Source organism: Periplaneta americana, chromosome 15 (genome assembly GCF_040183065.1).
Source record: "Periplaneta americana isolate PAMFEO1 chromosome 15, P.americana_PAMFEO1_priV1, whole genome shotgun sequence".
NCBI lineage: Eukaryota > Metazoa > Arthropoda > Insecta > Blattodea > Blattidae > Periplaneta > Periplaneta americana.
The window spans coordinates 40552591-40566923 of NC_091131.1; the positions used below are offsets into that span (position 1 = coordinate 40552591).

Sequence of the window (14333 nt, forward strand, 5' to 3'; positions counted from 1 at the left end):
TTTAAAATCGCAATAGCTTTACGCCTTGGTTGTAAACTCTGCCAGCCACACCAATGTATTTGAGGGGGAATTGCTGATATTTACGGTCATCATGCACTCAGCTGTGCGAGGAGCAAGGGTCGCAGTCCCAGACATACATCACTCAATGATATCATTAAAAGATCTCTGACTTCTTGTGGCATCCCGTCTCTTTTGGAAACACCAGGTATTAGTCGCGCAGATGGTAAACGACCCGATGGTCTCACCTTAATTCCATGGTCTAGAGGAAAATCTTTAATTTGGGACTCCACTTGCGTTGACACTCTAGCTCCATCTCACTTGCCGAATACCTCCAGACGCGCAGCATCTGCTGCTGAATTAGCCGTTAAGAAGAAAGTCAATAAATATACTCATCTTTTAGACAATTATATCTTTGTCCCATTTGCTGTGGAGACCTTCGGTTCTTGGAGTCATGACGCTAAAGTTTTGGTATCTCAAATCGGCCAAATTTTGATCTCCATTACTGGTGATCACCGTTGCACTACTTATTTGAGTCAACGCGGAAATGCAATGAACGTTTTGGGTACTCTTCCGGAGTCCAGCCCTTTGGACGAACTTTTTCTCCTGTAAAATTTTTATCTCTATGTAAATGTTTATATTTATTTTTTATATATGTGTAATAGTAACAAGTCGAATAAAGGAGAGATTTCATAGCTGAACAAGATAAATTCGAAGGGATGATGCTACAACATTCTGTATTAACTGCAATTGCTTATACGGTATTCACATTGCGTACGTTAGTTTTATGCGTGCTTGCTCAAATAACTCACTTCAACGCTATCTGCATACATAACAGATATTGATGTAAAATAACGGCGAGTGAATATCATAGAAGACGGGAGTTAAAGCCAATGCCTCTCGAGTGATATCACAAGGAAACGTGTTATAGAAGGGGATTCTTAAAAAAAAAAATGTCACAGGATCTCCCGGAATCGATCCTCGGACCTTTTTTGACAAACTGTCACCTCATAAGCGGTATACGAGACACAGAAGCACTTCAATTACATTGCGTACCCATGTGCTGTGTGTAGTTTGGGTATCTACGCAGACTTACGCAGGTTTTTGTCAGAGGCACATCTGGTGCCCTCAGAACCTCCTTTTAGGCAACTATTTAACCATGGAGCGGTGACATTGGACGCCAGGGCTATGGCGAAATGCCAAGAGAATTCGAACATTTCCTGAACCTAATTACTGATGTAATTAGTTTCGTAGTGCCCGTAACGTAACACCATTCTCAAATATATTTCGTAACATACGCCACTTCAATGCGAGGTTGTTGCCTGTTTAATGTTCTGCAGGAAGTGTCAAAAATCGTATAGTACGAACCACTGCGTGGTTAACTCCTCAGAAACGGGGAGTTAAAAAAAATTAATATACATTGAAACAACTGTTTGTATACATCTGAAGTCTAATTAGAGTAATTTGTTACTATAGTCGCGACGCTATTATTCCCGGCGTGACTCCTCCTCTTTGCTTACGTCTTAGGAAGTCAAGGCTCTATAAAGTCTAGGTAGGTAGTATCATTCGCCATTTTTGTTCTTTCGTTGCCGAGCTACCATACGAGGAATCTATTTGCCACACCGTTAAACATTATCATGTCGTAGCTCCTATGATAATAAATCAAACGCACTGTAATTCAGCAAATAATTGAGCGGCAAATAACGTCTTCGTGTGCTTTCTGCGAGCGCCAACGAAAGAGCCAAAATGGCGGGTGATTATATTAAGTATTTATCGAGCCTTAAGAAATGAATATCTTCATAAGCGGATCACAAGACGCACACGTTTAAATGTAGCCGACCTGCAACGTGATTGGCTGCCGGAAATTAGAGCGACGGGACTATAGTCAGCGATGTAAGTAATGGAGGGGGGAAAGGAACTGGCCACCCTACCCCATTATCTCCTGGCTTAGTTGCCTCATGAGTGACGCCTTATTGGTGTCACTTATGAGTAAGGTTGGGATAAAGTAGCTATATCGGAATGGACTGTATAGCTGTATAGGATAGTAGCTTGATTTGTTTCAGAGTAAGTAAACACTACCCCCTTCCGCTATCTAAAACTACCTGCTGGGAAGAGCGCTCCCCACTCCCTAGTCATCACTTATAGACTATAGAGTGATCCAGTAAACGCATGCAAAAATTAAACAGGAAATAATAGAGTACGTTCTACACAACATGACAGAACGATAAAGAGGATATTATTTTAATGCAGTGCCAGAAGGAACTAGGAAAGTTGGAAGACCTAAGTTAAGATGGGAAGTAGCAGTGAGAGATCATTGGAATAAAAAACTGGAGGAGCTTGGTACTGAACAGGAAGGAATGGAGGAAACTTTTTCAGAAGGCCAAGACCCACAAAGGTCTATAGTGCCAGTGATAGTGATAGCGATAGTGATAGTGATAGTGATAGTGATAATGATAGTGATAGTGATAGTGATAGTGATAGTGATAGTGATAGTGATGACGATGATGATGATGATGATGATGATGATGATGATCTGAACAAAATTTTGAGATAAGGACAATTGGGATAAGATTAACTTCAATATGTTTTTCGCCATCTCTTACTGTCTTCTACAGGGTGATCCGTTTGGGTATGGATAGAATAAAAACACCGTAAAACATTTACTACTGAACTTTATTTGTTAAAACTTTGTGCATACAACACTGAAAGATGGGAGATTCCTAGAGCTCAACATGACCCCCATTGCGCACCCTGCACAACTCATAACGGTGATGCAATTCAGCCCATGTCCGTTGTAACATAAGGGGAATGATTTGTTGAAAAGCTTGAGTAATTTTTACTCTCAGATCATCAATGTTTCTGGGTTTTTGTGAATAGACTATGTCTTTAACAAAACCCTACACGAAGAAGTCAGGAGGGGTTAGATCTGGGGAGTTTGGGGACCAAGCCAAGAGATAACTGCTTCTCGCACTGAGTTTCGCCTGCGATCTCCTGCATGATTTTTTTAAAACACTGAATCTGTTTCTACAAATGTTCGATACCACAACATTATGGAATCGTATTTAGGTACATTACGCATACTATACTCAAGTCGAAATTCCCTCTGAACTCTTTTAACACTCTCAAATTTATCATACCAAAGAACACATTGTGCCCGCTGTTGATTTGTAGTAGCCATTTTAATCATCTACGATTTTCATTTGTCCTTTCAGATTATGCATTGTTGATTATCATAAATGGAAACTCCCATCTTTTAATTATAACATAACCAGCAAGAAATTTTTCCTACTATGATAATAGCTTTATACTAAATTAATATTATCCATACCCAAACGGATCAGACTGTATATTATCTACAGTTATTACTTACACTTACTGTTTATATTTATTTGCAATTATTATTACTTACATTTTGAAATTGTGTTCTTATCATTTACAAATGTGTGTAATTTTTTGCCTCACAATAAAGAAGAACATGTAAAGACACAGCATGCCGACTCTGTATTCGCCTGGGATGTGCGAGTTTGCTGTCTTATCGATACGAGTCTCGTAACCTCACCGATATAAATAGGCAAAGATCTTCACTGTCACATAGCTTGAATGTTCCCCGTAACCTGCAGCTGACCTTGAGGATTGTGGGAAATTATTCAAATGTATTCAGAGTTATTAGATAATTCATGTGAAGTTAAAATGAAACTTCATTACGTATCAAAGCGAACTAAAATATATACAATTCAAATTCGATTTTTTTTAAATTAATCTACTACTTACAAAAGCGGATTACTTATAAATAAATTACGTACAATTCAGAACTAATTTATAGGCCTATATAATTGAATGTAATTTTGCCATAACTTGTGCATAATTACGTGCAAAACAGAATTACGTATAACTCGGTTACTTATAACTAGACTTCGTTGAATTGCCACACGCAGCATGCAATCACGTTGCCATGTACGGTAGTATAGAGGAGGTGAGCGACCGCCCGGTCTAGTAGTATAAGCAGTTCATGTTAAGAGATGTGAGCGGTCCAAATAGATAGAGCAGCTACAGCTAATGTATACCTATGTAAGCACTTGTTTTCGCATTACTGTGGTTGGAATAGTCGAAGCTTAACATTTGTTCAGTGCAGACAAGAATTCAATCAAACATGCTACAATGAGAGTGTTGCTGTTCCAAATAATTGCCCCTGGAATATCCTTAACCCCGCAGCCAGTCTTGACACCTTTGGGGAACGTGGTTGGATGCTTTTAATTATTATGCAGAAGATTACGGCAAAATAATGAAGGTAATTGATGCATTGGATAGCACAGACAGTTCCGCTGTTGCAGCTGTAAAATCATTGCCTTCTGAACAGCTATTGGAAGATATTCTGTTCACTGATTCTAATTTTAAAATCGTGTCCAAAAGCATCATCCTGTTAGAATCGTCTAAACTACAACTCTCAGAAGCCCTTAATGTAGTGGATAAAGTATCACAAACCGTTATCCAAAATAACAATTCACTAATTTCAGAAAAAGTGAAATGTAAGTTGAGAAACATTATTGCTAAAAATTCTGCCTATTCACAACTTCGTATTATAAATGATGTACCATCGGGTCACGACAAGACATCTGAAGGTGGTGTACTAAAAAATAGTGACTTTCCGTTCTTCAAATAAGTACGCATTACATCGTGTGATGTTGAACATACATTTTCCCAAAATAAAAACTTTTTAAGTGACCATCGGAGAAGATTACTTTGCAGTCGCTCAAAATGTACGTAACTCTTCACTGCAATGCACATATTCAAGGATGATGTGAGTATCTTGCATTAAATTTTAAGAGTTAATATATCTCACTACAAAATAATGTGTATTTATATATTTAGACATTTCCTACTTCAATGGTCATTCATTATATTTCTTGAATGCAGGATACAGGTTTTATTGTAACCGCAGTATACTGCTCAGTGTTTACATTAGAGGCATACTCCATCCGTTGCACGCCCCCTTCTCATACAGTCTATACCGCGTGCGCAGTAAACTTTGCGATTCTCGTGGCAATTCCACGAAGTCTACTTATAACCCAGGTTCTACTGTATACACTACACATGAATTAGAAGACATTCCATTCCACTTTTTTTATAATATGAAGGCTCACTTTCTTCAGAGCGAAAATTACATCATCTGGTGTCACCTTGTAGAAACAAAACATGAAACCAAAAATTGCAGCTATCATAAGAGTCAAGGTATAAAGAGGATGTAGACTTTTTTTATTCATTTAATTACTGAAGTAACTAGGAACAAACGTTGGAAACCGCAATCAAACACGCATTCGTACGTGGTTAAGAGTGTTTCTAGGTTACCAATTGTGTTATCCCGAGAAATGTTCTCAATTTAGCCGCACCTCCTAGTGATAGAGTGACTAACAATATTCCACAGAGTTCGTACTTCGACCCTGCCCCACATATACGTTCGGTGAATGGTGAAAAATTATTAAGTAGTCCAGCGTCTTCCTTCCTGCCCAATTCTGGTTTCTTAGCTTCAATTAAATTATTTCCTTCATCGACAAAAGTAAAGGGCAATTAAAATACTTCGACATGTTACATTCCGAATGTCCTTTCGGAGCTAAATTATTATTGCTAGTCCCTGCAACCTGGAGTACGCTACCACATAAATACAAGTCCTTTCACTTCGCCTGAATACGTCATGTGAATTGCACATTATATGCGGTTGCTAGTAAAGGGTAAATTCATGGAAATTATCATTAAATGAATCATGGTCAAGAAAGAATTAAATCCAATAACAATAAAGTATATATTTTACATTTTCATCGTTAAATCACTTTCGCGATAACAAGAGATCATTCAAACAAATATGACATAAAATATCTACCAAATCAAAAAAAAAACAGTGATAGGGGATTTAAGGAAATTTCAATGACTGAACGAAACATCTATACTTCAATAAAATTAAATAATGAAATACAATATATCGTTTCTCTAACATTGTACAGCCAGTCTTTTATAACAGAAATGCAAAATGTACCCAGATTTAAAGAGTTAAATTTAAGAAACGTGTTTTTTTTTATTCTCACCTTGTTACCTTGCGGTCTTAGACTCATGTGAATTTTCACCGCTATTGCTCTGAAGATTTTCAATCTATCGTCATTTTTGGCGCTGTAAGGGATGTGACAAAAATGTTACCCACCTCAACACTGCATTTTATTTAGCTTAAAAAATCTGTGAATTTTCACCGCTATTGCTCTGAAGATTTTCAATCTACCGTCATTTTTGGCGCTGTAAGGGATGTGACAAAAATGTTACCCACCTCAACACTGCATTTTATTTAGCTTAAAAAATCTGTGAATTTTCACCGCTATTGCTCTGAAGATTTTCAATCTATCGTCATTTTTGGCGCTGTAAGGGATGTGACAAAAATGTTACCCACCTCAACACTGCATTTTATTTAGCTTAAAAAATCTGTTAATACTTTTGAAAAATTATATTTTAAGAATTCTTTATTGGTGTCTAAAGGATGACATTAACTATCTGAGGTGATAAACTTCATAATTGTTTATTTTAATTTAAAAAAAATAATGTTATTTTCTGTAACGGTCGTGACATGATTTGCAACGGATGTGATAATTACTACGTAACATATCTTTTTACTTTATTTTAAAAAAGGTAAAAAAGGTAAAGGTATCCCCGTAACATGCCATGAAGGCACTTGGGGGGGCATTGAGGTAGAGCTCCATGCTTTCCATGACCTCGGCACTAGAATGAGGTGGTGTGGTCGGCACCACGCTCTGACCGCCTTTTACCCCCGGGAAAGACCCGGTACTCAATTTTATAGGAGGCTGAGTGAACCTCGGGGCCGTTCTGAAAGTTTGGCAACGAGAAAAAATCCTGTCACCACCAGGGATCGAACCCCGGACCTTTCAGTCCGTAGCCAGCTTTACTTTATTTTACACGGAAAAATTAACGCTTCACAAATATTCGGCGAACACAATAAGTATGAAATGTTCAGATATTTTACTATACATTATTATCTATTTCCACACCGGGGTAAATAATTTTATTCATTTTTTTTTAGTATGAGGTATCTGTTCTAAAATAATGGCTGTGTAGTGTATTTAATTTGATATTCATATTATACAGGGTGTATTTTTTAACATTTCGGATGCTTATCTAAAAAATTACGCGTTTGCGATAATATAATTTTGAATAAACGTTTTTTTCTATTAGAGGAGGAAAACAATAGCATTATTTATTTTTAATTTAGTGCATGTTATGATGATTATTTTTAGGTAAACTTGTTTCTTTTTTAATTTAATGAAAGGCCAAACTCTTTTTTATAATATTCAGACTTTACACAGAAAAAAAAGAACTTTTGTCTTAAACACATCGTCATTCACTCTATGAAGCCAGTTGCATAGACCAAATTATCGGCAGAGTCGCTCCGAGGGTGCGCCGAAGGATGGACAACGATGCTCTCCCTATGAGATGATGATGATGATGATGATGATGATGATGATGATGACGACGACGACGACGACGAGGACGATGACAATGATGATGATGATGATGATGATGATGATGATGATGATGATGGAGATTTATTGTGATGCGATAGAGGACCAGAGCTCCGAGAGGAAACTCCTGTGTCACGTGGACCCTGACACAAATCATAGATCAGGAATACGCCGGGATCGAACCCGGGTCAACAGGATTATGAGTCTAGCGATCTAGCCACTGGGCGACAGGATCATAAATATTAAATCTTAAAAATATGAAAACACGGCCAAGAGAAGGCAACATTCTCACAGGGACTGTCGAACTCTGGTAACCCTTCGCCGAGAAGCTGTTTACTAGCCAGTTAACTGGCCCTTTATTATCTCTGAATTTTAAAAAGTTCGTTGTGAATACCGATGGCCTTGATATTTGATCTATTTGATGAAAGGCTTAATTTCTGGGTTGTTTACATTTTCAGTCGATAAGGCTGGAAACTAGCCTGTTTTCAACAGACCGCGATCAACTTGAAGTAGTCGATAGTTCCAATTAGTGAACAATGTTTTGTGACAGTTGAGGTCGATTGCTGGGTATCTCCGTTCACCTTGTCGATTTTTTTAAAAGTTGAATCACCGTATTCCTTAGCAACGTCTGACTCTACAATCTAAAACTTTAGACTCTTGATTTTTATTACTGTTAAATTAATAAGGACAAACGTCAATTTTGTGGTGTTTTGGTTTTTTGTCGCCTGTGGTAATGACACTAGCAGTTCCTTTCACCGCGTGTTCTAGATCAAACACTAAACAGATTCAGGGTCACCGGGGACAATAGCCAACGCTGCCGCGGGCCTTCGCCACTGCAGACACTTCAAGAAAGCACTTACTTGTCACTTGCGGTCTCCGACTGCGAACTCCAGCAGCGTTTGCTTCGAATCTGAAACAACAACAGTAATAATAATTAGAGTTATGTCTCCGATACTTTCGATTCTTTAGTACTCTCGTTACTAAGAGCGATCGATACTTTTGGATAAAGAACTCGATACTTATGGGTAAAGAACTCGATATGTTTAGATAAAAAAACTCGATACTTATGAATAAATAACTCGATCGATACTTTTGGATAATAACTCGATACTTCTGAATAAAGAACTTGATACTTTTGGATAAATAACTCAATAATAAAGAACTCGATACTTTTGATAAAGAACTCGATCGGTACTTTTGGATAAAGGACTTGATACTTTTGGACAAAGAACTTGACACATTTGGAAAAAGAACTCGATAATTTTGGATAAAGAACTCGATAATAAAGAACTTGATACTTTTGAATAAAGACCTTGATACATTTGGATAAAGAACTCGATAATTTTGGATAAAGAACTCGATAATAAAGAACTTGATACTTTTGAATAAAGACCTTGACACATCTGGATAAAGAACTCGATAATAAAGAACTTGATACTTTTGAATAAAGAACTTGACACATTTGGGTAAAGAACTCGATAATTTTGGATAAAGAACTCGATAATAAAGAACTTGATACTTTTAAATAAAGACCTTGATACGTTTGGATAATGAACTTGATACTTTTGGATAAAGAACTCGATCGATACTTTTGGATAAAGAACTCAATCGATACTTTTGGATAAATGACTATCGATACTTTTGAATAAGGAACTTGATACATTTGGATAAAGAACTCGATAATAAAGAACTTGATATTTTTAAATAAAGAACTTGATACTTCTGGATAAAGGACTTGATATACTTGGATGAAGAACTCGACATTTTTGGATAAATAATTCGATACTTTTGGTTGAAGAACTCGATACTTTTGGATAAAGAACTCGATACTTTTGGATAAAGAACTCGATACTTTTGGATAAATAACTCTATCGATACTTTTGGATAAAGAATTGATACATTTGGATAAAGAACTTAATATATTTCGATAAAGAACTTGATATATTTGGATAAAGAACTCGATAATAAAGAATTTGATATTTTTAAATAAAGAACTTGATACTTTTGGATAAAGAACTCGATACTTTTGGACAAAGAACTTGATACATTTTGATAAAGAACTCGATACTTTTGGATAAATAACTCGATGCTTTTCAAACTTTTTTTTAATTTTTATGAGATCTCTTTCTTTCTTTCTTTCTTTCTTTCTTTCTTTCTTTCTTTCTTTCTTTCTTTCTAAGCTTAAGTGGTCACGTGATATATCCATCACTGCATTCTTTTTAAGAAATGTGTTATTTCTACCATTCAAAATTATTTTATAACAGTAGATTGCAAAATTTCGTCACATCTGGTAAATGAATCATTTCAATAATACCAGCCATAGTTTTGCTACATCTTTCAGTAACGATGCGTAAGAGGAATTCCTAGGGAAATAGATATATGGTAAAAGGTTTAGTATTGCTATCGTCCGCTCAGAATGTTTCCGGTCAATATAAAAGGTGTGAATGAAATCCAACTATCTAATTAGAATAGGCAAGGTGCGGTATTGCCCGGAATCTTAAGTTATGGTACAAACAAGACAGTAAAGTATGTTTTTTATTCACAAGTGGAAATAATTGAAATAATTTATACATTACTCGTAATTAAACCAGAATAAATTAGAAAAAAAAAAATATTTTAAATTGTAGGCTTAATCTTGGTTATGTGTCGATTGTGAAGAAGTGATAAATGAATAAATGTGTGACTTTATTGTTGGTAACGTGTGCATTGTAAAGGAGATAGTGACTTAAAAGCTTTAATAGTAAATTAAAACTTTTAATTCACTCCTAAGTATAAGTCATTGTTTAGGATCCTAAACACTCGAAACAATGAGCAGTTTAGATGTAGTGCCAGCAGGCTAATTGGATGCAGTTATTCAAAAGGGAACCAACGAACAAAATTATGATTTTTAGATAATTATACCAGGAAGCAGGGGAAAGATCATTATACATTACACAAAAATTAATACAACCCACCTCCTAATACAGCTGTGGGGGGGGGGGGAACTTCAAAATTTTGGTAAATTAATTTTGAAACAAAAGTTCGAACTTAAAAAATCTTAATTCTTAGTTTTCGTGTGCTGGATCCCTTTTGCGTAACTATCATTTTATCACGTGTGGAAAGCTTAGCACCCGAGGCGTGGCAGGTGGTGGCAATTTCTAAGAGAAAAAATCGATTTACTCTCGAATTGCATGCGAGATTTATCATTTTCTGTTAGGCCTACAGTTTATGATTTACACGTCCAATCGGATTTGTATGGTGTACTTTCAAGCTGTACGGGCTACTACTACAATTTTTATACAAATCTTCTAACATTCGTACCTACGTCTTGTCTTCTTTTGTAATCATTCGGCGGCGTTATCGTTATTAACTATTATTATTATTATTATTATTATTAGTAGTAGTAGTAGTAGTAGTAGTAGTAGTAGTAGTAGTAGTAGTAGTATTATTATTATTATTATTATATTTTCAGCTGATGGCCACGATTGCTGCCCACGGAAACTCCATATCCGTGGGCCTATGCCAAGGATACTCAGCAGTTCTGCTGCCCCAGCTTATGCAAGATGGAAGCACGCTAATAGTCACTAAAGAAGAAGCCTCATGGATCGGTGAGTGTGTTGTCAAATTTGTCACTTGCAATAACAGATATAAGAATAATTTAACTAAGAATTCAGCAATAACAGATATAAGAATAATTTAACTAAGAATTCAGAATAGAAACATCGTACTCCCATTATTTCCTGGCTTAGGTGCCTCGTGAGTGATGCATTATTGGTGTCACTTAGGAGGTTCAAACCTGTCTTCGGGTAGTTGATCAAACAACAACAATGTTGAAGTTTAAAACCAGTTTTTCCGTGCTGGAAACAAAAAGACAGAGAGTTTGGTTTTGTGAAAGGAAGAGAAAGTAGTGGCTATCCCACTCCTCTGGGAAAATGTGTGGATGAATTAATTAATTGGTTAGTAAGCGGTTAGTTATTCGTTAAAAAACTTACTATTTAAACATCCATATTTCCACACCTGTGGAGTAACGGTTATCACGTCTGGCCGCGAAACCAGGTGGCCCGGGTTCGATTACGTGGTTGAGATTTTTTCCGGGGTTTTCCCTCAACCCAATATGAGTAAATGCTGGGTAACTTTCGGTGCTGGACCCCGGACTCATTTCACCGGCATTATCACCTTCATCTCATTCAGACGCTAAATAACCTAAGATGTTGATAAAGCGTCGTATAAAATAACCTACTAAAATAAACTAAACATCCATACCAATAAAGTATTAATACTCCATAATTACTGTCTAAACCGTACGAATAAATTTAATGCCTATAACCTTTCATCACAATTATTTCTACAGCATTTAAAATTACTTTACAAACGAGTAACTGAGGGATAATACTTCTAAATCGAATTTGGCTCATCGACGTCCATAATCTTACAAGACTGTACTTAAATGCAGAGCACGGCTTTGTTTTGCTTGTAAAATTGCTTTGAGGCCTGGAAGATAATCGCGCGTCGTGATAAAGTATCAATTGTTCTCGAGCTGAATGAAGGTCAAGATCAAGGAGCCACACCCTTTTTGCAGATTGCCCCTGGTTGGCAGGCATACACTTCACACATAAGCATTGTATCATCAAATAATAATTCGTACACGGTTTCCAAGGCAGTATAGACATCGCAAAATGAAACTGGTCGAAACTACGTTTAGGTTAACCGTTCAAGAAGGCATTTATTTCTATACTTATGTTATAGCCAGTCTTTATTCGTTTGTTCCTTCATTTTGAGTATTTTCCCACTTGCTGAATTATCTTCATATATTATTACAACCTCAGTATCAGTTTTAGCTTTTTTAACAATTTTATCCCATTCAACCCTTTCCTTAGCTAATCTTTTCCATCTATATTCTATTGCATCCCATCTATCCCGTCTCTTCCGTGGCTTCCCTTAGTCTTCGTCCACCTGGTTTCCATTTCATAACTCTCTTTGATATTCTAATTATTATTCATCCTTATAACATGATCCATCCGTGACAATCTATCAGTCACTCTCTACAAATTGGACGATGTCCTCATTTTGCATAAGTTGACCAAGCTAAAAATTCGTACTAAAATTTTCCTTAAAATCCTACATTCAAATACCCTCGCTCATCTTTTTGAAGTCCATGCTTCACATCCGTAAATCACTGTTTAACGTTTTTACTCTGCTAGAAACAATAGTTAAATTTCAACATATTCATTCAGTAAACCCAGCATTCTCCAGTCTTTCCCATTTTTTTCCTTCCTCTTAGTCTCTGCATATGATCCATATATCTTAATGTCGTCTATCTTCTGATATTTTCTTCTGCTCCGAGCTCTTCCCGTTCACCATTCCTTCCAGCGCATCCTTCAGTAGGCAGTTTCGTCTCAACCAGTGACCAGCCAATTCCTTCTTTATTTCCTGATCAGTTTCAGCATCATTCTTTCTTCACCCACTCTTTCCAACACAGCTTCGTTTCTCATTCTTTCTGTCCATTTCACACGCTCCATCTCTTTCTCCATATCCACATTTCAAATGCTTCTAGTCATAATATCTATGTTTCTTCCCCATACAATGCTACACTCCACACAAAGCACTTCACTAGTCTCTTCCTTAGTTCTTTTTCCAGAGGTCCGCATAAGATGCTCTTTTCTATTAAAAGCTTCCTTGGCCACTGCTATTCTCCTTTTGACTTCTTGGCAATAGCTCATGTTACTGCTTATAGTACACCCCAAGTATTTGAATCTGTCCACATGTTCTACTGTCTCATTTAGAATTCGCAATTTTACCTTCTTTATTTTTCTTCCTATGGCCATGGTCTTCGTCTTGTTGGCATTTATCTTCATTCCATACTGCTCACAGCTGTCATTTACCTCCAGTAGCATAATCCTTAGTATCACCCCCTCTTCTGCTAACAACGCCATAACAGCAGCAAATCTTATACAATTTATTCTTCTTCCTCCTACTATCACTCCTCCCATGTTCCTCAAGTATATGTTGGACAGGGTACGCGATTAAGGACATCCTTAGCCTACTCCTCTCCCTATTTCGCTTACGTTTGATATTTCTTCTCCTATCCTGACTTTGATATTATTATTATTATTATTATTATTATTATTATTATTATCATATCAGTACAAAAGGAGCTGCAACTACTGTTAAAGCCTCACGTCTGTTTGCATGTTGCTTGCAGCCAGTCTCGGGGTAATCTCAAACCCCATCGGCGCTCTGCTGGCCGGCATCCTGATGGAGATCTTCGGCAGGAAGACAACTGTGAAGCTAACGTCGCTGCCATACATCATCGGTTGGGTCCTCATTTCGCTGTCAGACGACATCTTCAAGCTGTACGCCGGAAGATTCATCTCTGGAGTAGCAGTAGGTAAGACAAAAGCCGTAACCGAATATTCTCGTCAATCCGTATTTGTGATCGGCAGGAATGTGTCAGTTCAATATTTCCTTCAAAAAGTATTCACCAAGTACATATTTATTGTTTCCCTGTCAATTTATTGTTACATATGTGATCTGATCATGAACAAAATAGACCCAAGATCATTTCGTTAAGAGATAGACTAGTACGAGTATGTGTCCTATGTTTATGTTATTCTAACCGCATGTTTTCGCCCTGCCGATGATGATGATTATTATTATTACTATTATTATTATTATTATTATTATTATGGATGATGATGATTATAATGGAAGGTGATGGATGATGATTATAATGGATGATGATGATGGATGATAATGATTATGATGGATAATGATGATGATGTAATCACAACTATCGACTGTCGTCAATGAGCTATTTGGCGTATATCCCTTATTATTATTATT

General features: G+C 36.7%; 1 protein-coding gene and 1 long non-coding RNA gene across 4 annotated transcripts in view; one reads left to right on the plus strand and one right to left on the minus strand.

Annotated features, from left to right (window-relative positions):
- The window catches only part of LOC138714804 (facilitated trehalose transporter Tret1-like), a 328031-nt gene that overhangs the window by 298330 nt on the left and 15368 nt on the right, over positions 1-14333 (plus strand). For all 3 annotated transcript variants that reach the window (XM_069846953.1, XM_069846952.1, XM_069846951.1), the window contains 2 exons: positions 10963-11098; positions 13693-13878. In XM_069846953.1, the coding sequence (XP_069703054.1) occupies positions 10963-11098; positions 13693-13878 (322 nt within the window). The remainder of the gene's footprint in view (positions 1-10962; positions 11099-13692; positions 13879-14333) is intronic.
- Positions 1-14333, minus strand: part of LOC138714805 (uncharacterized) — a 46132-nt gene that overhangs the window by 6754 nt on the left and 25045 nt on the right. Inside the window, exon 2 of the long non-coding RNA XR_011336089.1 lies at positions 8372-8421. This is a non-coding gene — a long non-coding RNA (uncharacterized lncRNA). The remainder of the gene's footprint in view (positions 1-8371; positions 8422-14333) is intronic.